Below are 23,904 nucleotides of genomic sequence, written 5' to 3' on the forward strand. Positions count from 1 at the left end.
CCCCATTGTCTGGCCCACCGGTGAATAAGCATCAAAGGGTGGTCCGATGAGTGACCTCTGCCACACCCCCCAGTTGGCCACCTGAATTCAGTTCTCTCCTCTGGACACTGTCTGACATTTTGCAGCCTTTGTACTTCTTAGACAGGGGATCTTTTAAACACCAACGCCTCAGTCGGCAAACAATGTCCTCTTGCCACCAGTGAGGATGAGGGTGAGACCACCACCACCACCACCACCACCACCACCCCCCCCCAATCTGTGGAATGCTATTTCCAGTTGTTCATTGGCTGGCTTTGAGCGCGTCATTCTGCTGGTGACACAGGCCAGCGGTGAACAATGCTACGGCAGTGTTACGGCAGTGCTACAGCAGTGCTACAGCTGCACTACAGCAGTGCTACAGCAGTGCTACAGCAGTGTTATGGCAGTGTTACGGCAGTGCTACGGCAGTGCTACAGCAGTGCTACGGCTGCACTACGGCTGCACTACAGCAGTGCTACAGCAGTGTTATGGCAGTGCTACAACTGCACTACAGCAGTGCTACAGCTGCACTACGGCAGTGCTACAGCAGTGTTACGGCAGTGTTACGGCAGTGCTACAGCTGTACTACAGTAGTGCTACAGCTGCACTACGGCAGTGCTACAGCAGTGTTATGGCAGTGTTATAGCAGTGTTACGTCTGCGCTACGGCAGTGTTACGGCAGCGTTACGGCAGTGTTACGGCTGCACTACGGCAGTGTTACGGCAGTGTTATGGCTGCACTATGGCAGTGTTACGGCAGTGTTATGGCAGTGTTACAGCAGCACTACAGCAGTGTTACGGCAGTGTTACAGCAGTGCTACGGCAGTGTTACAGCAGTGCTACGGCAGTGTTACAGCTGCACTACGGCAGTGCTAAGGCAGTGTTACAGCAGTGCTACGGCTACACTATGGCAGTGTTACCGCTGCACTACGGCAGCGTTTCTGCAGCGTTACGGCAGCGTTACTGCAATGTTACGGCTGCACTACGGCAGCATTACTGTAGTGCTACGGCAGTGTTACGGCTGCACCACGGCAGTGTTATAGCAGTGCTACGGCAGTGTTACAGCTGCAGTACGGCAGTGCTACGGCAGTGTTACGGCTGCAGTACGGTAGTGTTACAGCTGCACTACGGCAGTGCTAAGGCAGTGTTACAGCAGTGTTAAGACTGCACTATGGCAGTGTTACTGCTGCACTATGGCAGTGTTACTGCTGCACTACGGCAGTGTTACGGCAGTGTTACGGCTGCACTACAGCAGTGTTACGGCAGTGTTACTGCAGTGTTACGGCAGTGTTACGGCTGCACTACGGCAGTGTTATGGCAGCGCTACAGCAGTGGTACGGCAGTGTTACGGCTGAAGTACGGCAGTGCTACGGCAGTGTTATGGCTGCACTACGGCAGCGTTACTGCAGTGTTACGGCAGTGTTACAGCTGCACTACGGCAGCGTTTCTGCAGCATTACTGCAGTGCTACGGTAGTGTTACGGCTGCAGTACGGCAGTGTTACAGCAGTGTTACAGCTGCACTACGGCAGTGTTTCTGCAGCATTACTGCAGTGCTACGGTAGTGTTACGGCTGCACTACGGCAGCGTTTCTGCAGCATTACGGCAGTGTTACGGCTGCACTACGGCAGTGTTACGGCAGGGCTACAGCAGTGTTACGGCAGTGTTACAGCAGCACTATGGCAATGTTACTGCAGTGTTATGGCAGTGCTACAGCAGGGCTACAGCAGTGTTACGGCTACACTATGGCAGTGTTACTGCAGTGTTACAGCAGGGCTACAGCAGTGTTACGGCTACACTATGGCAGTGTTACTGCAGTGTTACGGCAGTGTTACAGCAGGGCTACAGCAGTGTTACGGCTACACTATGGCAGTGTTACTGCAGTGTTACGGCAGTGTTACAGCAGGGCTACAGCAGTGTTACGGCTGCACTATGGCAGTGTTACGGTGCACAATTCCCACCGGCCGCCTGGCTGCATACAGCTGATGACTCATTGTGAACACAGCTGTGTGAGAAACGGCTCGCCTGCTCCACCCACTGCCTCTGGAATCGGGTCACAGGAATCTCCACAGTGCCTTCAGAGATTGGGTGGGGGGGTCTGAGAATGGGTGGGGGGGTTTCTAACCTGCTGTTCTGTGGGAGCCTCACTGCTGGCTCATAGCTTATTACCCATTGTGATTGGATGAAACACACAGCGAGGGGGGTGAGGGGGTTGCATTGTGATTGGAGGGGTGGGGGGCTGCATTGTGATTGGAGGGGTGCAGAGGGAGAAAGCGCTGCTTTTAGCCCAAAGCCCACAGCTAGCAGTACCCAGCATGCAGCCTCCAGCTGCCTCCACACTCCCTGCACAGTCCCCACACACAACCCTTAATTAAGCTTCAGTATTAATGAAGAGGTTCAGCAGCCTGCTAATTCTTTGTTTCCAGTAAATACAAATCACTGGAGCATCAGAGCCTCCTGCTTCCAACAAGTCAATTCCATTCAAATAGATTTGTCTTCTATCCATCCCCTCTCCCTCTTTCTCTTTCCCTCCTTCCCTCCTCTCTTTAGTTTAGCGGACTGCCATAATGGTCGAACGCAGCAAAGGCTCATCTCATGGCTTGGCTTTCTGCCAGCGAACAAACCAACAGTTCGGTATTCTAAAAAAAAAAAAAAGAGAAATAGGCAGCTTTTAAGAGTGAAGGATGATTCTTCTTTTCTAAACTGAATTTACATTTACATTTCTACATCTGTAATTTGAGATAAAAGGGATTTTAATTTGTATGTATGATTGCTGAAAAATATCCCATCATCTTTCCTTGGTAGCTTACTGATTGGTATGTTACTCAATGCTAGTAAGCCTTACAATATTATTAACTACTTACTAAATTAATTAGTACTTATGATTAGTAGTATTCTTGTTATAGTATCCCAAGAATGCAAGGTCATTCCTGAAGAGTGGTCTGTTTAAGCCCTCACCCCCGGTGAGTCTGAGTATGCGAGAGAGAGAGAGAGCGACCACCATGGCAGTAGAACAATTAGAAGTTTTACATTTTTAGAGTGTGTCTGTCCCCCATGGAAATCACACAATTTGTTGAAAAACAAGCAACAGTTTTTCTAACCTATATTCCTGGATTCCTGCAGCAGGCCGTTAGTCTGAATCATTCAGGTAACGATTCCTGCAGACTTAATGCATTTGGTCAGAGCCTTTTATAAACAAGTTGGAACAACTGTTGATTGTGTCTGTTGAGCAGGAACGCAGTCCGTTGGTGACAGTTTGGAGGTAACTGGCCGTTGGTGACAGTCTGGAGGTTACTGGTCGTTGGTGACGGTGGTATTTTTATTTTTTCTTGTGGAACACACATCACAGCAGCCTTGTCAACTTTCTATACATTCTATGGTCTGCAGTGAAACATTTGGTTAAAAAGTAACCAGCGTTTGCTTAACCCTGAACCTTCCCTTTTTCAGAATGGTCAATGTGTGGTCAGTAGACCCACCACTCCAAGGTACAGTTAATCATTAGCTCAACTTGCCTCAAATCATAATCTTATAATAACTGTGTGAAGGTGTGCAAAAACTGTCGGATAGGGGCAACTCTGAAAACTGGCGGTAGAGGCAACAAACCCAGGTGGCAAAAGCGGGCTATCTCTTGATAGAACAATCAAAAATAATATTTTTACTTGAGTGAAGTGCAGTAGTTATAAATGGAAATGAGTTCTGTCAAAATATTACAGATGACACTAATTCATATCTGTCAGGGTCATCTGTAATAATCTGCTAGAACATTACCTCGTATCTCCATGTCAATTGGTGAAATGTCACATCAAACAGAAACTTATCTCCATTTTCACTGAGCCAATTTCCAATTTTTTATTTAAAAAATTATTTTAATCCAAAGTTGTAAGACAAGAAAATAAAGTCAGGCTGTGAACTTGACTAAAATGATGTTTTGGGAAATTTACTTTTGTTTAGATGATTGATGTCTACACTAAAGGCTCTGGGCCTGCATTCATAAAACACATGCCCCATAGCTCAATGGATAGGGTTAGGGTTAGGGTTAGCTTACTGGCCGTTGGTGACAGTTTGGATAAGTATCTAGCTATTTGACATAGCTCAATGGATAGGGTTAGGGTTAGGGTTAGGTTACTGGCCGTTGGTGACAGTTTGGATAGGTATTTAGCTATTTGACATAGCTCAATGGATAGGGTTAATATATTAGCACTCATGCACCAAGATTCTAGTGATCTAGGGTCAGTTTGCCTTTGTTTCATTTACTTTTAGTTTTAAATAAATTTGGGACTCCGCATATCCAGTTCCCACCCCAATTTGGAAGGGCTAATAGTCTGCAACTGCATATGTGCCAAACTCCGGTGCTGATTCAGGAGTGGGTAGACATCCACAGTTCTCTTCTGAAACGCCTGGCAGCACCACCACCTGCCTCTTTCACACTGCAGACTACAGCTAAGCTCACACAGAGTGGAGGCAGAGGAAGACCTTTTATATGCAGCTTAGACTGTAATCTGCAGGTACTCGATAGACCAGCAGGAGTTGCTAGATAGTGATGCACATGGAACCCTATCCAACTACCATTTTGTCCTTATAATGGATGAGGTGTATTCAATACTATATATATCACTATTTGATATATGGACAGGGACAGCAGCTCCTAGATCACCACCCCTTTTTTTGAGAGCCCTAAAGGATTTAGGCCCAGGTTTGTTCTCAAAGCTACAAGTCCACTACCTGCTAATGAAACAGTCCTTACTCTCCTATAACCAAGCGATTACAGACATTAGAGCCAAATTTTTATGATCTAATTACTGCTCATCAACATAATTCTAGATTCCTATTTAACACAATTGATCACCTTGTGAATTCTGCTCCTGTCACTGTTTTTGTTCCATCCCATACAGAGTGAAATTTTTCATCCTTTTTTGTTGATAATATTATATCTAATATTGCCTCTTCCATACCTTTTTTTGAAGTCTATTGACCTCAGCCTAACTTAGTGAATTATTTTAACTCCATCTCTACTCAAAACCTTTTTGATATTGTGTCTCATTTCAAACCCTCCTCCAGTCCATTGGACATTATACCCTCTAGCCTCTTTAAAGAGGTCATTGTGGCCATCAGCACAGACCTACTCCCTATTGTGAATAGTTCACTCTACCAGCTGCATTCCAAATAGTTTAAAGACTGTGGGTGTCCAGCCATGAGTAACTACAGACCCATCTCCAAACTACCATTCATTTTCAAGATCTTGGAGAAAGCAGTCTTTAAGCAACTTTTAGAGATTGAAGACAATAACATCCTTTCAGTTTGGTGTTTGAAGCCTCTACAGTACAGAAACTGCCCTCCTCCTCCTCCTCACTAATGACCTTTTGAAGAATGCCGACTCCGGTGACTGCGCTACGCTGGTGCTCCTTGATTTAACCATGGCATTTGAGAGAGCTGAAATGGTTTTCATCTTGTCTAACAAGAGCTTCTCAGTGTCTGTTAGAGATTGATTCCTTTGGTGCAATGTGGTACTGTGGTGTTCCTCAGGGCACAATTCTTGGGTCAATACTGTTCTCTCTTTACGTGCTACCGCTGGGCCAGGTTATCTGTCAGCATGGAATTTCCTTTCATTGTTATGCAGATGATACCCAGCTGTATCTATCAGTAGGACCTAATGATTTAGATATTTTACATGACTGTATTGCTGATTTTAAGAAATGAATGTCTAGTAAATATTTTATCAACTAAACTCAGACAAAACTGAAGCTCTTATCATTGGACCTGAGTGCGTCTCCAGGCACATTCGCTGAAACCTAAGGTCTTAAACTCCTAGTGTTGGGCCTGAATCTAGAAACTTGGGTATAGTTTTTGATTCAATTCTGAGTTTCAAGCAGCACACAAAACAACTGTCCCAGTCTTGTTTTATCTGAAAAATATTTAGAAATTAAGATCGGTCCTGTCATTTGAAGACACTGAGAAAATTGTACTTGCTTTTTTATATCTTGCCTTGACTACAGCAATGCTTCTTCTGTTTCCCCAAAAACTTTGGCTTGGCTTCATGATATACAGAATTCTGCCTCTAGGCTCTTAACTAGAACAAAATGCACTTCTCATTGTCCCGGTGGTCTCACATTACCTTACACTGGTTACTGCTGATATTTAGAATTGATTTTTTAAATTTTAATGTTTACTTTTAAAGCATTGCATGAGCCGGCACTGCTTACATTGCTGAATTATTGGTTCCCTATAGGACAACGAGACCTCTTAGGTCTTCTGACGAGGAACTTCTAGTTGTGCCAGAGTCTAGTTTAAAATGAAAGGGTGGTTGTGCCTGTGCAGTAAGGGCCCCTACGCTCTGCAGCAGCCTTGTCCGGAATGTTAGGTCTGCTGAATTTTTCTCTATTTTCTCTTCTTCTCTTGCTTTGTCTGAAACTGTAAACCATTTAACTTTTATTCCTGTGCTTTCTTCTTTTAATCTTCATTATCTTATACTGCTTTTACTGTGTTTTGCGTTTTTCTTTTTTGTTTTTTTTTACTATTTTACTTCATTTTTTTCTTTATTTAAAGCACTTTGTGCTTTTTGCTGGATAAGTGCTCTATGAATAATAATAATTATTATCACTTAAAGAAAATCTTTGAATGCACAAATGGTTCTTTTTTAGTTTGGATAAACTGACAAGCTTTGCCACTGTATTTCTGAATGTAATATCCAAACTGCGTCCAAAATACCAGTTTGTTTTCCTTTTTGCTTTTGCCATTATCTGTTATCAAGTAATGATCATCCAGCTTTGAGCGCACTGCTGTATAAATGAGCTGGGAAATTTTCTGGAAATTATTAAATCAAAATGGCTTCATTTGGCAAATCTGTATAGATGTCTGCACAATGAAATAAAGGACATCTTCATTAAGAGCAAGAAATAAGGAACATATCCTGTCAGTCATGAATGCAGCCAATTAAATTGTATTATTTGTATTATTATAAGGATATTTAGTAATACTGTACTAATTTGTGTCAATGAAATATGCATGGTTGCACAATGTTTTGGTAATAAAATAAAAACATAAGAAACTGCAATTGTTGTAATATGAGAATAATTTAAGCTCAAACGCAACCCTGGGTTTTTTTTTTGTTTGTTTTTTTTTGTTTGACTGGCATATTTCCAGGCTTTGAACGCTACAGTCAAGACGATAATTTAATTGAATTCAATGTTCATATTTTATTTATGAATGCAAGTGGGCATTGAAATATGTGCTTACCATACTCCTTTACTCAAATGAAGGGCTTTCATAGATGCAGAAATTCATTTAACTCTTCAAACTGAATGCGTAACATGTATCTTCCTTCGATGCATTGCTTTCCTCTATTCCCAGCTCCTTTTGGGCCAAAAGCTAATCCTCTCACACTAACTCTGGTAGCCCTTAGCTAACGCTCTCACACTAACTCTGGTAGCCCCTAGCTAAGGCTCTCACACTAACTCTGGTAGCCCCTAGCTCCTTTTTTCCCTCCTTTCTCGTTTTCCCCCTCTTCTCTTTGCCCCTGCGGTTACAGTCTGCGGCAGGCGTGCTGCAGGTGTGCCCATCACTGCTGTGCTGTGACGTAGCACTATATGAACACTGTGAAACCAGCCAAATCTCTACTGCAGATGTGCCCGTCTAGAGTAGCTGAGAGGGCAGTTCTTAAGAGCTCTTTAATTTGGCTGTGCAGACTCTGTAAACAGCTTCTCTCTACACCTTTCCCCTTGCCCCAGCTCTGGGGGGGGGAGTGCAGCCCCATAAACCTCCTGTTATCCTCCAGCCCTACCTGCTGCTAATAGCTGCAGAAAGTAGCTCAGCAGCAAGACAGACGGTGAGGACAGACTGGCCTGTTTTTTTTTCTGGTTGCGTGATGTCAGAGATGAATGGGTCAGCCTCGTGATGGTAAACAGTCTGAGATCTCAAGCTTGCACAGTTATATTAACCACCAGCTCAAGGATTCCAGCAAAGTCACTATGTGCTGTTTTGTTTTCATGTGATGTGGAATGCTGGCCATGCATGATGTAATGTAAAAATCATTGGCTGTTTGCCAGTAAGATAAAAAGAAAATGTATAAACTGTGTGCAAGCCACAGGGCTGTAAACCATACTGAGGGAAGAGGCAAGTGCACCATATTGCATGTGAAATGTGTATGTTCATGCATTCATGCATTACGTTGCTGAATATCCACTGCCGCTGCACTGTCCTGGTTCACACCCCTTCAGAATGTGTCAGATCGGAATGTTTCAGCCTCAGTGTTAGGAGACCGAACATGGAGCTGAATATCCGCTCAGTCTGTGACATAATCTGTGGTTGTATCACTTTATGAAAATGACTCAAATTACAGCTCTCTGGCATGGCAGCAACACTCCCCCCTCACCATCAGAGACAGGTCACCTGACCAGGCTCTCTGTCAGAGACAGGTCACCTGACCAGGCTCTCTGTGGGCCATTATCCCCCTCCCTGCCAGGGAATAATGCAGTCTTCCTCCAGGTCTGTCTGCTGCCTCTCCGTTAGCGTTAAAAAAAGGCCAGCGCTCGTCATCCCCGAGCGTTCCACAGCAGCAGCAGGGGCTACATCCCCCCTTTTACAAAAAACACAAGCTCTACTGTATGCCTATTCTATCCTTCAGAGTATGTTTCACACTTTCTAAAAGCTTTTTTAAAAATGTTTTTGTTTTGCTCTAGCCTGTTTCTGCCATATCAGCCCCACCCCCAAACACACGCCTGCACATTCTCCATGTAGCCCTGTGCTATATTTCCCCTCCCCCTCCTTTTTCTCAGTCACAGCTCATTGTCAACAGCAAAGGATTAGATGCGTGTGACTGGCTTGTTGCTAGGCAACAGTCTCCATGGCAACTGGCTCAAATTGAAGAGAGGGATGGGAAAAAGGAAAAAAGCTGAAAGGCTAGGAACCGGGATAGAGAACTGGACTGTATGTGTAGGGTGTGGGCCAGAAATGAATGATTATATAATAAGTTTAATTTCTTAATGTAGCTAAAAGATTCAGATTAGATTTGACATGCTGCATGTATGTCCAGTAGATGTCTGTAAGCATCCATGATTTATAAATTAATTTGTTTAAAAACAGCAATAATGAATAAGGTTTTGCCCTGCCTTACCATTCTCATTAACCAGCTGCTGCATAGATGTGTGTCTCTCAGCGCTTGCTAACTCTGACCGCTCTGTTTGTACTCAGCCCCGCGCTCGCTGTTCAGGCTTGACCTGCTGCCCTGCTGTGGCCTAGTTCTGTGGCAAATTGACCCCAGGCCCCTGCCCTGACCACGCCCTGCACCATATCGCACCGCAATGCTCCATGCCCGACCACGCCCTGAACCGCACCACACTGCACCATAATGCACCACACTGTACCACACCATACGACACCACACCATACCACACTATACGACACCACACCGTACCACACCATATGACACCACACCGCATCACACCGCCCTGAACCACACCACACCGTACTACACCACACTGTACCACACCACCCTGAACCGCACCACACCACACCGCACCACACTGCACCACACCACCCTGAACCGCACCACATCACACCGCACCACACCACCCTGAACCACACCACACCACCCTGAACCGCACCACATCACACCGCACCACACCACCCTGAACCGCACCGCACCACACCACCCTGAACCGCACCACACCACACCACACTGCACCACACCACCCTGAACTGCACCACACCACCCTAAACTGCACCACACCACACCGCACCACACTGTACCACACCACCTTGAACCGCACCACACCACACCACCCTGAACCGCACCACACCATACCACACCGCACCACACCACACTGCACCACACCACCCTGAACCGCACCACACCACACCGCACCACACTGCACCACACCACCGTGAACCGCACCACACCACACTGCACCACACCACCCTGAACCGCACCACACCGTACCACACCGCCCTGAACCGCACCACACCATACCACACCACCCTGAACCACACCACACCACACTGTACCACGCCACCCTGAACCGCACCACACCATACCACACCGCACCACACCACACTGCACCACACCACCCTGAACCGCACCACACCGTACCACACCGCACCACACCACCCTGAACCGCACCACACCGTACCACACCGCACCGCACCACACCACCCTGAACCGCACCACACTGTACCACACCGCACCACACCACCCTGAACCGCACCACACTGCACCACACCGCACCACACCACCCTGAACTGCACCGCACCGCACCACACTGTGCCACACCACCCTGAACCAATTAATTAAATTAATTTGTTTAAAAACAGCAATAATGAATAAGGTTTTGCCCTGCCTTACCATTCTCATTAACCAGCTGCTGCATAGATGTGTGTCTCTCAGCGCTTGCTAACTCTGACCGCTCTGTTTGTACTCAGCCCCGCGCTCGCTGTTCAGGCTTGACCTGCTGCCCTGCTGTGGCCTAGTTCTGTGGCAAATTGACCCCAGGCCCCTGCCCTGACCACGCCCTGCACCATATCGCACCGCAATGCTCCATGCCCGACCACGCCCTGAACCGCACCACACTGCACCATAATGCACCACACTGTACCACACCATACGACACCACACCATACCACACTATACGACACCACACCGTACCACACCATATGACACCACACCGCATCACACCGCCCTGAACCACACCACACCGTACTACACCACACTGTACCACACCACCCTGAACCGCACCACACCACACCGCACCACACTGCACCACACCACCCTGAACCGCACCACATCACACCGCACCACACCACCCTGAACCACACCACACCACCCTGAACCGCACCACATCACACCGCACCACACCACCCTGAACCGCACCGCACCACACCACCCTGAACCGCACCACACCACACCACACTGCACCACACCACCCTGAACTGCACCACACCACCCTAAACTGCACCACACCACACCGCACCACACTGTACCACACCACCTTGAACCGCACCACACCACACCACCCTGAACCGCACCACACCATACCACACCGCACCACACCACACTGCACCACACCACCCTGAACCGCACCACACCACACCGCACCACACTGCACCACACCACCGTGAACCGCACCACACCACACTGCACCACACCACCCTGAACCGCACCACACCGTACCACACCGCCCTGAACCGCACCACACCATACCACACCACCCTGAACCACACCACACCACACTGTACCACGCCACCCTGAACCGCACCACACCATACCACACCGCACCACACCACACTGCACCACACCACCCTGAACCGCACCACACCGTACCACACCGCACCACACCACCCTGAACCGTACCACACCGTACCACACCGCACCGCACCGCACCACACCACCCTGAACCGCACCACACCGTACCACACCGCACCGCACCACACCACCCTGAACCGCACCACACTGTACCACACCGCACCACACCACCCTGAACCGCACCACACTGCACCACACCGCACCACACCACCCTGAACTGCACCGCACCGCACCACACTGTGCCACACCACCCTGAACCACACCACACCATCCTGAACCGCACCACACCACACCACCCTGAACCACACCACCCTGAACCGCACCACACCACACCACCCTGAACCGCACCGCATCGCACCACACTGTGCCACACCATCCTGAACCGCACCACACCACACCACCCTGAACCGCACCACACCACACCACCCTGAACCACACCACCCTGAACCGCACCACACCACCCTGAACCACACCACCCTGAACCGCACCACACCACACCACCCTGAACCGCACCACACCACACCACACCACCCTGAACCGCACCACGCCACACCACACCATACCACACCACCCTGAACCGCACCACACCGCACCACACCACCCTGAACCGCACCACACCGCACCACACCACCCTGAACTGCACCACACCACACCACACCACCCTGAACCGCACCACACCACACCACACCACACCACCCTGAACCACACCGCACCACACCACCCTGAACCGCACCACACCACACCACACTGCACCACACCACCCTGAACTGAACTGCACCACACCACACCACACCACCCTGAACCGCACCACACCACACCGCACCACACCACCCTGAACCGCACCACACCACACCACACCACCCTGAACCACACCGTACCACACCACCCTGAACCGCACCACACCACACCACACCACCCTGAACCGCACCACACCGTACCACACCACCCTGAACCGCACCACACCGCACCACACCACCCTGAACCGCACCAGACCACACCACCCTGAACCGCACCACACCGCACCACACCACCCTGAACCGCACCACACCACACCACACCACCCTGAACCACACCGCACCACACCACCCTGAACCACACCACACCACCCTGAACCGCACCACACCATACCACACCACACTGCACCACACCACCCTGAACCGCACCACACCGCACCACACCACCCTGAACCGCACCACACCGCACCACACCACCCTGAACCGCACCACACCGCACCACACCACCCTGAACCGCACCACACCACACCGCACCACACCACCCTGAACCGCACCACACCACCCTGAACCACACCGCACCACACCACCCTGAACCACACCGCACCACACCACCCTGAACCGCACCACACCACACCACACCACACCGCACCGCACCACACCGTAATGCTCCGTGCCTGACCACGCAGATTGCGCATATTCTCTGAACCCAGGAGGTCACCTCTGGAGACAATGACCTTTCCATCTGGGAACAGCGCTCACTGCAGCAGCGGCAGACAGGCTTCCATGCTGGCTGCTCAGAGGGGCAGTTTGCTCGGACACTGTCAGAAGCATGCCTCCTCTCGCAATTCAACCGCATCCCTGCGTTGCATAAATTATGTTTTAATTACCACTGTCAGCCTGAGATATCCCACCATTGACTTGATGTGATTGGTTAGAAAATATTTTCACATCAGGTTCACAGTCGAGAGTAGGAAAGCCGCGCCCTAACCCTAACCCTAACCCTGTCCACCTCAGCTGGTGCGTGGTGTGCATTCTGGTGCAAAATGGCTGCCGTGCATCACCCAGGTGGGTGCTACACATTGGTGAAGGTTGAGATGAGTTTCCCCTCATCACTGTAAAACAGTTTGCGTGTCTGGAAACACGCTGTATAAATGCAACAGTCCTTTTGTCGTCAGGGAATGCTGGTGTCTTCAGACGAATTTGTTGCTAAGCATTTGTGGGTTAATCATTTGCTGTCTGTGTAAAAAATGGCCACTGTGTAATTGGGTCCATGAGTGTCCTGCTAAGGGAAATGGAACGGACAACCTCAATGTGTTGTAACTGCGTCATTGTTACTAGCGGCCACGTAAAAGTGTGTGTGTGCATGCGTACGTGTGCGCATGTGCATGTGTAATACAGGGATGCAGTTATAAACAGTGGGCGATGTAGGGTGACGAGGGTCTTAAGAGTAAATAAGTCGTACATACTGTAAATAGTAAATATTCATTTTTCAAATGTGCATTTGTAGAGTGTGAGATGACTGGGGATTCAAATCTGCCTCAAAAAAGTTGCCTGTCTCTGCCCCGGTCTGGCACCCACTCTACCCCCATGTCTTCCCTTGCTTGACCACTTCCTGTCTTTGCCTGTCCTCCCCTTACTGTGCTCAGCCCTGGCTTACAGCTTATGTAGCCAGCCATTAAAAATTCTCAGGCACATGTTCTGCTCCTTCACTGGTCTTGCCTCGTGAACTCAATTATTACGTCTGCACTCCATCCCTGATGATATTATCAAATCTATTTTTGGTTTATCTGCCAGACATTAATACCAGACTCGCTTTTTTGTTTTGTGAAAATGCCAGAGAATCTTGTGCACTGAACGAAATGCTACCACTTCGACAACGACACTTAAAACGGATGCACAGTGAACTTTTAGGCTGCAATAACAAAATAAGGAAAATGCTCTCACACTAACTCTGGTAGCCCCTAGCTAACGCTCTCACACTAACTCTGGTAGCCCCTAGCTAAGGCTCTCACACAAACTCTGGTAGCCCGTAGCTAACGCTCTCACTCTAACTCTGGTAGCCCGTAGCTAACGCTCTCACTCTAACTCTGGTAGCCCCTAGCTAACGCTCTCACACTAACTCTGGTAGCCCCTAGCTAACGTTCTCACTCTAACTTTGGTAGCCCCTAGCTAAGGCTCTCACACACAATGAAATAAAACACATAAGCAACTTCAAAATGGTGGAGGTGGAGTTTGTTTTGCAGGTGGCACTGATGTAATAAACTTGCAATATATGAGGTGAGAAACTAGTTTTACATAAAATGCATTAATGCAAGTAGAACAGGTATATTCAAAATATTTGCTTGCATTCTGATTTATTCTGTGCACCCTGTACAACTACCCAGTCAAACCACTTCTGGTGCTGTCAAGGGATTCATTATACACACAAAATATCATAAAACACAATAAGGATGTGTTCCACCAGGAAGGAAGTGTCACCAGGTTTGCTTCCAGGATTCTTATAATGTGTGTTGGGCTCTGGGATGTCCCCCAACAATAATAAAATACCGAACATCAGTTGGGTGTGGCAGAGGACATGAATTAAGTGGGAAAACCATCCTGCATAACTGCATGCCATATATCAGTCAGATCTGCCCCTGTTAATAAGACTCACTAGGCATTTAGCATAGTGATTTATCAGGAAAACTGTCACCTTGTGCATATTTAAGTTTTTAGAGGGGTGAAAGCTACAAGAAGACTAAACCTAGTCTTTCAGTAAATCATTTTATTGATGGGTGTCGGTGATGATGATGATTATGGTCTATACTATACTCCTGATGATGGTGATTTCGATTTCATCAAGCATGTGGAATGGTGATGTATTAATCTGAATGACTGCACAAACCACTCTTTAGCTGAACAAGAAGCACATAATGACCCCCCAGGACATTCCAGGGCATACTTATGTGAACCTGTTGATGACTTTATTATCCTTAGCAGGATAAACTTAATAACAATATTACATTTATAATATTTGCTTCTGAACGGACCACCAAAGAGTCCATAATAAATCAATTTACTGACAATTGTAGCTGCTGCCATTACCTGTGTGATCTTAAAGCAGAGTGATACAAACCTTGAGTAACAGAGAGCTTAGTGTTACTGTTGGTGCTTTTAGTTTTTTAGAGGCCTAGCAGCATGCTAAATCAGTGTGGGTATTTAATGCTAGTTTGGATTTATACAAAGTGAAATATACATTTATGGCTATGTACACTGTGACCAAAAGTATCTGGACACCCCTTGGTCTGGGGCTATTTTTCATACTTTGGGTTAGACCCCTTCGTTCCATTGAAGTCATATCTTATGCTATAGCATATAATTACATTCTAGACGATTCTGTGCTTCCCAAACAGTTTTGAGAAGGCCCTTTCTTGTTTCAGCTTGACAAGGCCCCTGGGCACACAGCAAGGTCTTTACAAAAATGGTTTTGCCAAGAGCGGTGTTGATGAATTTGGATGGCCTGCACAAAGCCCTGACTTCAACCCCATCCAACACCTTTGTGATCAATTAGAAAACCAACTGCGAACCAGGCCTAATCGCCCAATCAGAGCCCAACCTCACTAATGCTCTTCTGGCTGAATGGAAGCAAATCCCAGCAGCAATGCTCCAAGATTTAATATAAAGCCTTCCCATAAGAGTGGAGGTTGTTATCGCAGCAAAGGGTGGACCAACTCCATATTAATGCTTATAATTTAGGATTAGATGTTGGATGTCAGGTGTCCACATACTTTTGGCCATGTCATATTAGCACTGAATACTGTAGTACTGTAACAAGCATGTTCTTTTCCTCCTAAACATGACCCATAAACGACAATGAGAACTTAATTCTGAAGCTCCCTAGTCAAACTAGACATTTTATGTCTTGGTTACTTAATTACATTTAATCATGTAGGTGTCAAGTTAATTGTGGAGAACCAGCAATGTTTGGTGTATAAATAACGTATCGATGAACAGTCTTTCAGACGCCTGGTCTGGGTTCCCTATCTTTATGTCTATATCCCTATGGCTTAACTACCTTCTCGCCCTAATATGGTATCTTGGCCAGGGAACAAGGTAAAAAGTGGATTCTGGAAACTTAGTCTGAGTGATCTGAATTGGCTGAGAAGATCATTCGCTGTATCTGCACGCTCTGGGACAGGGCTGAATACGTCAGATCACACGCTCTGGAACAGGGCTGAATACGTCAGATCACACGCTCTGGAACAGGGCTGAATACGTCAGATCACACGCTCTGGAACAGGGCTGAATACGTCAGATCACACGCTCTGGGACAGGGCTTAATCTGTCAGATTATACGCTCTGGACAGGTGAATCCATCAGATCACACGCTGTGGGACAGGGTAGTAAGTCGATCCATTTTCTGTGATCCATCCTCCATGGAAATATTTTAAGTTATGGTCAATTATGTTAAAAAAAATATATCTTTATTCCATAAGTGAATGACGTTGCACACTGTCTATTGTAGGGCTATGTTGGTGATGTTTGTGGATCTAGTAAGATGCAAGGTAAATTTTTGCAGGTTATTTTTTTGCAATGAATAACCCTAGCCTAGCTAGATCTAGCTTGGTACTGAGATTTAGCAATTCGCTTCGTCAAAGTCATTTGATAGTGTACATCCATTCCCTGTTACCATAAAAGATATAACTGATACCAAATTCTCTTAAATAGTGCTGAATTCTGTACAGCTAACAGGAAACCAGTCATATGAGAGAGGATGCGTGACTAGTGTCTGTAAGCAGCTTCATGCCTAGTTAGCTAGCTCCTGAGATTTGGCCATTTGCTTTGTGAAAGTCATTGTCATTGTTGCATTGTTCACATTTCTTTTGCATGCAAGCTAGCTGAAGGAAAATCACTTTGCTTGACTAACTGAAGTAGGCCGGAAACTGTATTGGACCCGCTATGACCAGAAGAACATAAAAGCTCATGATTCCAACAACTTTGAGTGATGAGCTGTAACCCCAACATACACAGCACATCCCCAGGAGGAGGGAAGGGAGCGTTCTTACCGTCTGGTTGTCCTCATAGAGCTTGAGGTCATACCCGCTGAGCTCCACGCAGAAGATGATGGCGGTGACGCCCTCGAAGCAGTGGATCCACTTCTTGCGTTCGGAGCGCTGTCCGCCCACGTCCACCATCTTGAAGGTGAGCTCCTTGAAGGTGAATTTGTTCTCCACAATGCCGGTGGTCATGTCCCTGGACCGAAGGATGTCCTCCACAGTGGGGATGTACTCGCCCGCCGAGATGCGGTCCAGGTCATTGAGATAGTAGGCCGTGTTGTCCTCTAGGTGGTACTCGTTGGAGCGGCAGAAGCACTCCTGCACGCCCGAGTCAGCCCACAGGCGCTTCATCACGCCCAGGAGCTCCGGCGTGATCTCGCCCTTGCTCTCGGCGGGGCCTGTTAGGGCGAAGAGTTGGACAGCATCGTAGGCCCGGTCGGGGTTGTGGAAGTCGATCTTGAGGGTGGCCAGGGCACGGATTATACGGGTGAGCGAGTCGATGGCGTTGTACAGGATGAGGGGCTTGTACTCCTTGCAGGCCTCCAGGTTGAAGCCCCCGCTGTGGATTATCTTCATTTGCTTGACGATGGTGCTCTTGCCCGAGTTGCTGGTGCCCAGGAGGAGGAGCTTAATCTCGCGCCGCTGACGCTGGCTCTCCGAGCGAAGGTGGCGGTCGATGCGACGGGAGCGGCGAGCCGCTTCCTTCTCCTCAGAGCTTTGGCGGCATCCCATGATCCTTTGTTGGGTGGCAGAGGAGGAGCAGGGACGTACTAAGGGGCGGGGGGAGGGGGAGGGGAGGAGGGTGATGAGGTGATACAAAGGGGTCAAACCAAACAGGAAAAAGGGAGGAAGATGGGTTAGATTCCTTCTCCAGGGGCAGGGAGGGGGAGGGTGATGGGGCAGGACTCTTTGGCAAAAACAAAACCGTTGGAAGGAGCCAGAACAAGGTGGGCGTGTTCTCTTTTTTTAATCCAGATTTGGAAGGCGGGACTCAGGGCAGCGTTGCAGCAGGGTGGGGTCCGGTAGGCGTGTCCAGGCGGCCTGCAGGCATAGCAGTGAGGTGGAGAGGAAGTGTGGGCCGGGGGCCTCCCTGTCCTGTCAGTGGGCGGCGGGAGGACCAGCGAGCAGCAGGTTCGACGGAGCTCCCTCGCTCCCCTGCCTCATGACTACCCCAGCGCCGCTCCTGCTCTCTCTCTGGCTGCACTCATCCACCCCTCTCTCGCTCTTCCCCTCCCACTGGTTTCCGTGGAGATGAGGGGGCTTTGTGCTTCGGTGATTCGGCGAGTCTTCTCCTGGGCTCTCTCTCCTTTTCTTCAGCTCCCTGTTCCACCCCTCTGGCCTCCCTTTAAAGGAGCTCCTGCGTTTACTTGCGCTGTCCGTTCCTGCCAATAGAAAGAGGAAAGGAAAAAAACAAAGACAGGGAGGGGAGAAAAAGAATAAATGAGTCATGTAAAATTGTGAATCAGACAGCCCTGACAGATGTGACCAAGGTGCATTGTGGGACAGTGGAGGACCCTCCCTCTGGCTCCACACACACGCGCGCACACACACGCACACACACACGTACAGACACAAGCACACGCACACACACACACGTGCACATACAGACACAAGCACACACACATGTTCACACGTACAGACACAAGCACACACATGTTCACACGTACAGACACAAGCAAACAAACACACGTGCACACCTACGGACACAAGCACACACACACACACACATGCGCATGTATGGACACAAACGCACACACACGCTCACACACACAAACACGTGCGCATGTACGGACACAAACAAACACACACACACACACATGCGCATGTACGGACACAAACAAACACACACACACACACACATGCGCATGTACGGACACAAACGCGCACCCACGCACACAAACATGCATATACACACACACGTGAGCACGTACGGACACAAACGCACACAAACATGCATATACACACACACACGTGAGCACGTACGGACACAAACCCGCACCCACGAACAAAACGCGCACATAAGATACACTTTTATTGAACGCCGTGGGGTAATTTGTCCTCTGAATCTGACCCATCCTAATTACTAAGGAGCTGTGGGCAGCCACAGTGCAGCGCCCGGGGACCAACTCCAGTTCTGAGGCCAGTGCCTTGGTCAAGGGCAACTGCAGGAGCGCACCTAACATGCATGTCTTTGAGTGTGGGAGGAAACCGGAGTCCCCGGAGTAAACCCACGCAAACATGGGAAGAACATGCAAACCCCGCACAGAGAGGAACCGGTCGGACCGGGAACCTCCTTCTTCTATGCCATCATGCCCGCCCTATATACATACACATACACACACACACAGACACACGTGCGCACGTATGGACACAAACGCCCACCCATGAACACAAACGCACACACACACACACACACACACGTGCGCACGTATGGACACAAATGCACACATACACACACACACACGTGCGCACGTATGGACACAAACGCGCACGTATGAACACAAAGGCGCACATACACACACACAAGCAGAGTGCTGTGAAACGGAAACAGATGCAAGACACTCGTCCTTCCCCACACTCACCCCCCCACCTCCCCACTCCCTCTCTTTCCCTCTTCCTCCTGCTCCACAGCCTGTTCTACCAGCCAATATCAGGTGTAATGTTTATTTACTATCAGAGTGGAAAATTACTGGCTCAGACCGGCAGACGCCATCAGTTAGAGTCCACAGCAGGGCTGCAGCTCTGCCCTCCGCCTATGCCTTTTAAGGAAATACATTTATAATATTACATTCCATTACATTCTATTATACTATTATAATACATTTATAATATTACATTCTAATGACACTTTGTCTTATGGGAAGGTTGTGAAGATGCATTAGCTGCTTTCGAGATTGGAGCAAAGCATGGCCTTTCTCTTTTTTAACAGCTATACTCATGAGAAATGCATTAGACGCTCACTGAATATGTTTAATAAGGAGCCGCATTGGGGTACTGATGTCTGATACTTGGGTAGCTTTTACTGGTTGTCTATGGAGACTACAGTTCCCAGGCTGCATTTCCCTTTCTGATTGTGCAGCAAGGCCTAGTTTTTGGAATGTAAAAGCAGCTGTGATAACCCTCATCCCCACAACCCCCCCCTTTTTTTATTTTATTTTAAAATATAAATATAAATTAACAATCTATAACATCCAAGCCATGTGCTCATTTCAGGGCAACCAATCTCCACGGTAACACAGGAGGCGGTCGATCGATTCATGGAAACTGCACCCTGCCCTGGAAAGGAAGTAGCGAAGGAAGTTGTCTGCAGAATCGTTTGTTTCATGCAGTTCTAATACCGCCTGCCAAAGTCACAGAGAACCTTCTGTTTTTTTATTTTTTTCACAAAATGAACTAAATGCCCGGCACCTTTCAATGTAGGCCTCTCTATTTTGTGCAAAGTAGTCTAGCCTATCGTGAAAGGGTGTGACCTCACAGTTCTGCTCTCACTGTCAGCGCACGGCTCAACAGAGACACGCCCAGAGGAAAGAGCCCCACACACACATCCCACAATGCTGCAGCTCCACACACACATCCCACAATGCTGCAGCTCCACAGACACATCCCACAATGGTGCAGCTCCACAGACACATCCCACAATGCTGCAGCACCACACACACATCCCACAATGCTGCAGCTCCACAGACACATCCCACAATGCTGCAGCACCACACACACATCCCACAATGCTGCAGCTCCACACACACATCCCACAATGCCGCAGCACCACACACACATACCACAATGCTGCAGCTCCACACGCACATCCCACAATGCTGCAGCACCACACACACATCCCACAATGCTGCAGCACCACACACACATCCCACAATGCTGCAGCTCCACACACACATCCCACAATGCTGCAGCTCCACACACACATCCCACAATGCTGCAGCTCCACACACACATCCCACAATGCTGCAGCTCCACACACATCCCACAATGCTGCAGCTCCACACACACATCCCACAATGCTGCAGCACCACACACACATCCCACAATGCCGCAGCACCACACACACATACCACAATGCTGCAGCACCACACACACATCCCACAATGCTGCAGCTCCACACACACATCCCACAATGCTGCAGCACCACACACACATCCCACAATGCTGCAGCTCCACACACACATCCCACAATGCTGCAGCTCCACACACATCCCACAATGCTGCAGCTCCAGGTGCACATACCACAGTGCTGCACCACCACACACACATCCCACAATGCTGCAGCTCCACAGACACATCCCACAATGCTGCAGCACCACACACACATCCCACAATGCTGCAGCTCCACACACACATCCCACAATGCCGCAGCACCACACACACATACCACAATGCTGCAGCTCCACACACACATCCCACAATGCTGCAGCTCCACACACACATCCCACAATGCTGCAGCACCACACACACATCCCACAATGCTGCAGCTCCACACACACATCCCACAATGCTGCAGCTCCACACACATCCCACAATGCTGCAGCTCCACACACACATCCCACAATGCTGCAGCACCACACACACATCCCACAATGCCGCAGCACCACACACACATACCACAATGCTGCAGCACCACACACACATCCCACAATGCTGCAGCTCCACACACACATCCCACAATGCTGCAGCACCACACACACATCCCACAATGCTGCAGCTCCACACACACATCCCACAATGCTGCAGCTCCACACACATCCCACAATGCTGCAGCTCCAGGTGCACATACCACAGTGCTGCACCACCACACACACATCCCACAATGCCACAGCACCACACACACATCCCACAATGCCGCAGCACCACACACACATCCCACAATGCCGCAGCACCACACACACATCCCACAATGCCGCAGCACCACACACACACATCCCACAATGCCGCAGCACCACACACACATCCCACAATGCTGCAGCTCCACACGCACATCCCACAATGCCGCAGCTCCACACGCACATCCCACAATGCCGCAGCTCCACACGCACATCCCACAATGCCGCAGATCCACACGCACATCCCACAATGCCGCAGATCCACACACACACATCCCACAATGCTGCACTGTGAACAGAAAGTTAATTCCATTAAACCCGACGGTAATAATAGCATGTGATTACTGGGGCAGTCATCAGTAGGCTGATGCAGGGCAGCAGAGGTGGCGTTTCCAAACGAACACACTGCCAGGGTTTCGCTCATAATATCTTGTAGATACAGAGGTATGTCTTTCCTGTGGAATTCAGATTTTTTGTCGGTTGTGTGACGTTTGCCCGTTGAGGCTTGAGGGCACGCATCAGATCTGTGTTTTGTTTTGCCACGCTCTTCAGCGCTTTCTGTCAGTGTGGTGTTTCCACTACAGGGCGAGAGCCGTTGCCATGGCAAAAGGGGAGGGGCTGGTGACTGACCGCCATGGAGACTGGGGTGTTGGCCTTCCAGCAAATAATCAAAGCAGATATATTAACGGCGCTCATCTCCAGCCATCAACTTAAAGGTTACAGCAAAGAAATTAATAAATAATCATATCCAAGCATCACCTCACGCTCTGTGTCCTGCATTTTCTTTTTTGATTTTTTTCCCCTTCCCAAACACAAGGTCAGGGAATTTCCCAATCACCAGAAACCAATGAAAAATAAATTACGTCTTTAAAAATGCATAATGCTTGCTTTTTTTCATTGAAAGACAAAGCTAAGGATAACTGTGAATCAAATGGAAGGCATTACTACCTTCTTAGATTCCTTGAATCATAATGAAAAATTCTGCGGTTTAATCTATAAGCGAGTTACTGGCCACATCAGGAGAGCCGGCTGTAGAGCCATTTCAGCAGGGCATTTTGCTCGGGATCACACCCTTCTGAAGCATGCACAAATAAATAAATAAATTCCTATGTGGCCAAAATGTATTGAAGTGTTGAGCCAAGATTTAGCAACAGATATGACCAGAGACAGTCACTGTACCCCTCAAAACATCACGAACAATGTCCCAAAGTTGGACAAAAAATGCATTAATCTCAAGGTCGTACAATCAAGGAAACGCAGCTTTCAGTGATAAAAATCAGCAGCCTTTTCCCCACGTGATGAGGGCAGACTGAGTTTCCCTTTTATTTATGTCCCGCTCTTCTGCTGAATCACAGGACTTTGAGTTAAACTGAGCTTGTGCTCCTGGAGAGTTAGGCCTCGGCTTGTGCTCCTGGGGAGTTAGGCCTCAGGTTGTGCTCCTGAGGAGTTAGGCCTCAGGTTGTGCTCCTGGGGAGTTAGGCCTCCGGTTGTGCTCCTGGGGAGTTAGGCCTCAGGTTGTGCTCCTGGGGAGTTAGGCCTCAGGTTGTGCTCCTGGGGAGTTAGGCCTCAGGTTGTGCTCCTGGGGAGTTAGGCCTCGGCTTGTGCTCCTGGAGAGTTAGGCCTCAGGTTGTGCTCCTGGGGAGTTAGGCCTCAGGTTGTGCTCCTGGGGAGTTAGGCCTCAGGTTGTGCTCCTGGAGAGTTAGGCCTCAGGTTGTGCTCCTGAGGAGTTAGGCCTCGGCTTGTGCTCCTGGGGAGTTAGGCCTCGATTGTGCTCCTGGGGAGTTAGGCCTCGATTGTGCTCCTGGGGAGTTAGGCCTCGGCTTGTGCTCCTGAGGAGTTAGGCCTCGGCTTGTGCTCCTGAGGAGTTAGGCCTCAGGTTGTGCTCCTGAGGAGTTAGGCCTCAGGTTGTGCTCCTGAGGAGTTAGGCCTCGGCTTGTGCTCCTGGGGAGTTAGGCCTCGGCTTGTGCTCCTGGGGAGTTAGGCCTCAGGTTGTG

General features: G+C 48.9%; 1 protein-coding gene across 4 annotated transcripts in view; it reads right to left on the bottom strand.

The window, feature by feature from the left end:
* The window catches only part of gnaz (guanine nucleotide binding protein (G protein), alpha z polypeptide), a 66,642-nt gene that overhangs the window by 5,568 nt on the left and 37,170 nt on the right, over nucleotides 1-23,904 (bottom strand). For 3 of the 4 annotated variants that reach the window (XM_035390791.1, XM_035390789.1, XM_035390790.1), the window contains exon 2: nucleotides 17,088-18,460. In XM_035390791.1, coding sequence (XP_035246682.1) covers nucleotides 17,088-17,810 — 723 coding nt within the window. In that variant the 5' untranslated portion in view covers nucleotides 17,811-18,460. Of the gene's footprint in view, nucleotides 1-17,087; nucleotides 18,461-22,255; nucleotides 22,814-23,904 lie in introns of those variants that run through there. The other variant, XM_035390792.1, reaches the window with a different exon arrangement.

This window comes from Anguilla anguilla, chromosome 14 (assembly GCF_013347855.1).
Source record: "Anguilla anguilla isolate fAngAng1 chromosome 14, fAngAng1.pri, whole genome shotgun sequence".
Lineage (NCBI taxonomy): Eukaryota > Metazoa > Chordata > Actinopteri > Anguilliformes > Anguillidae > Anguilla > Anguilla anguilla.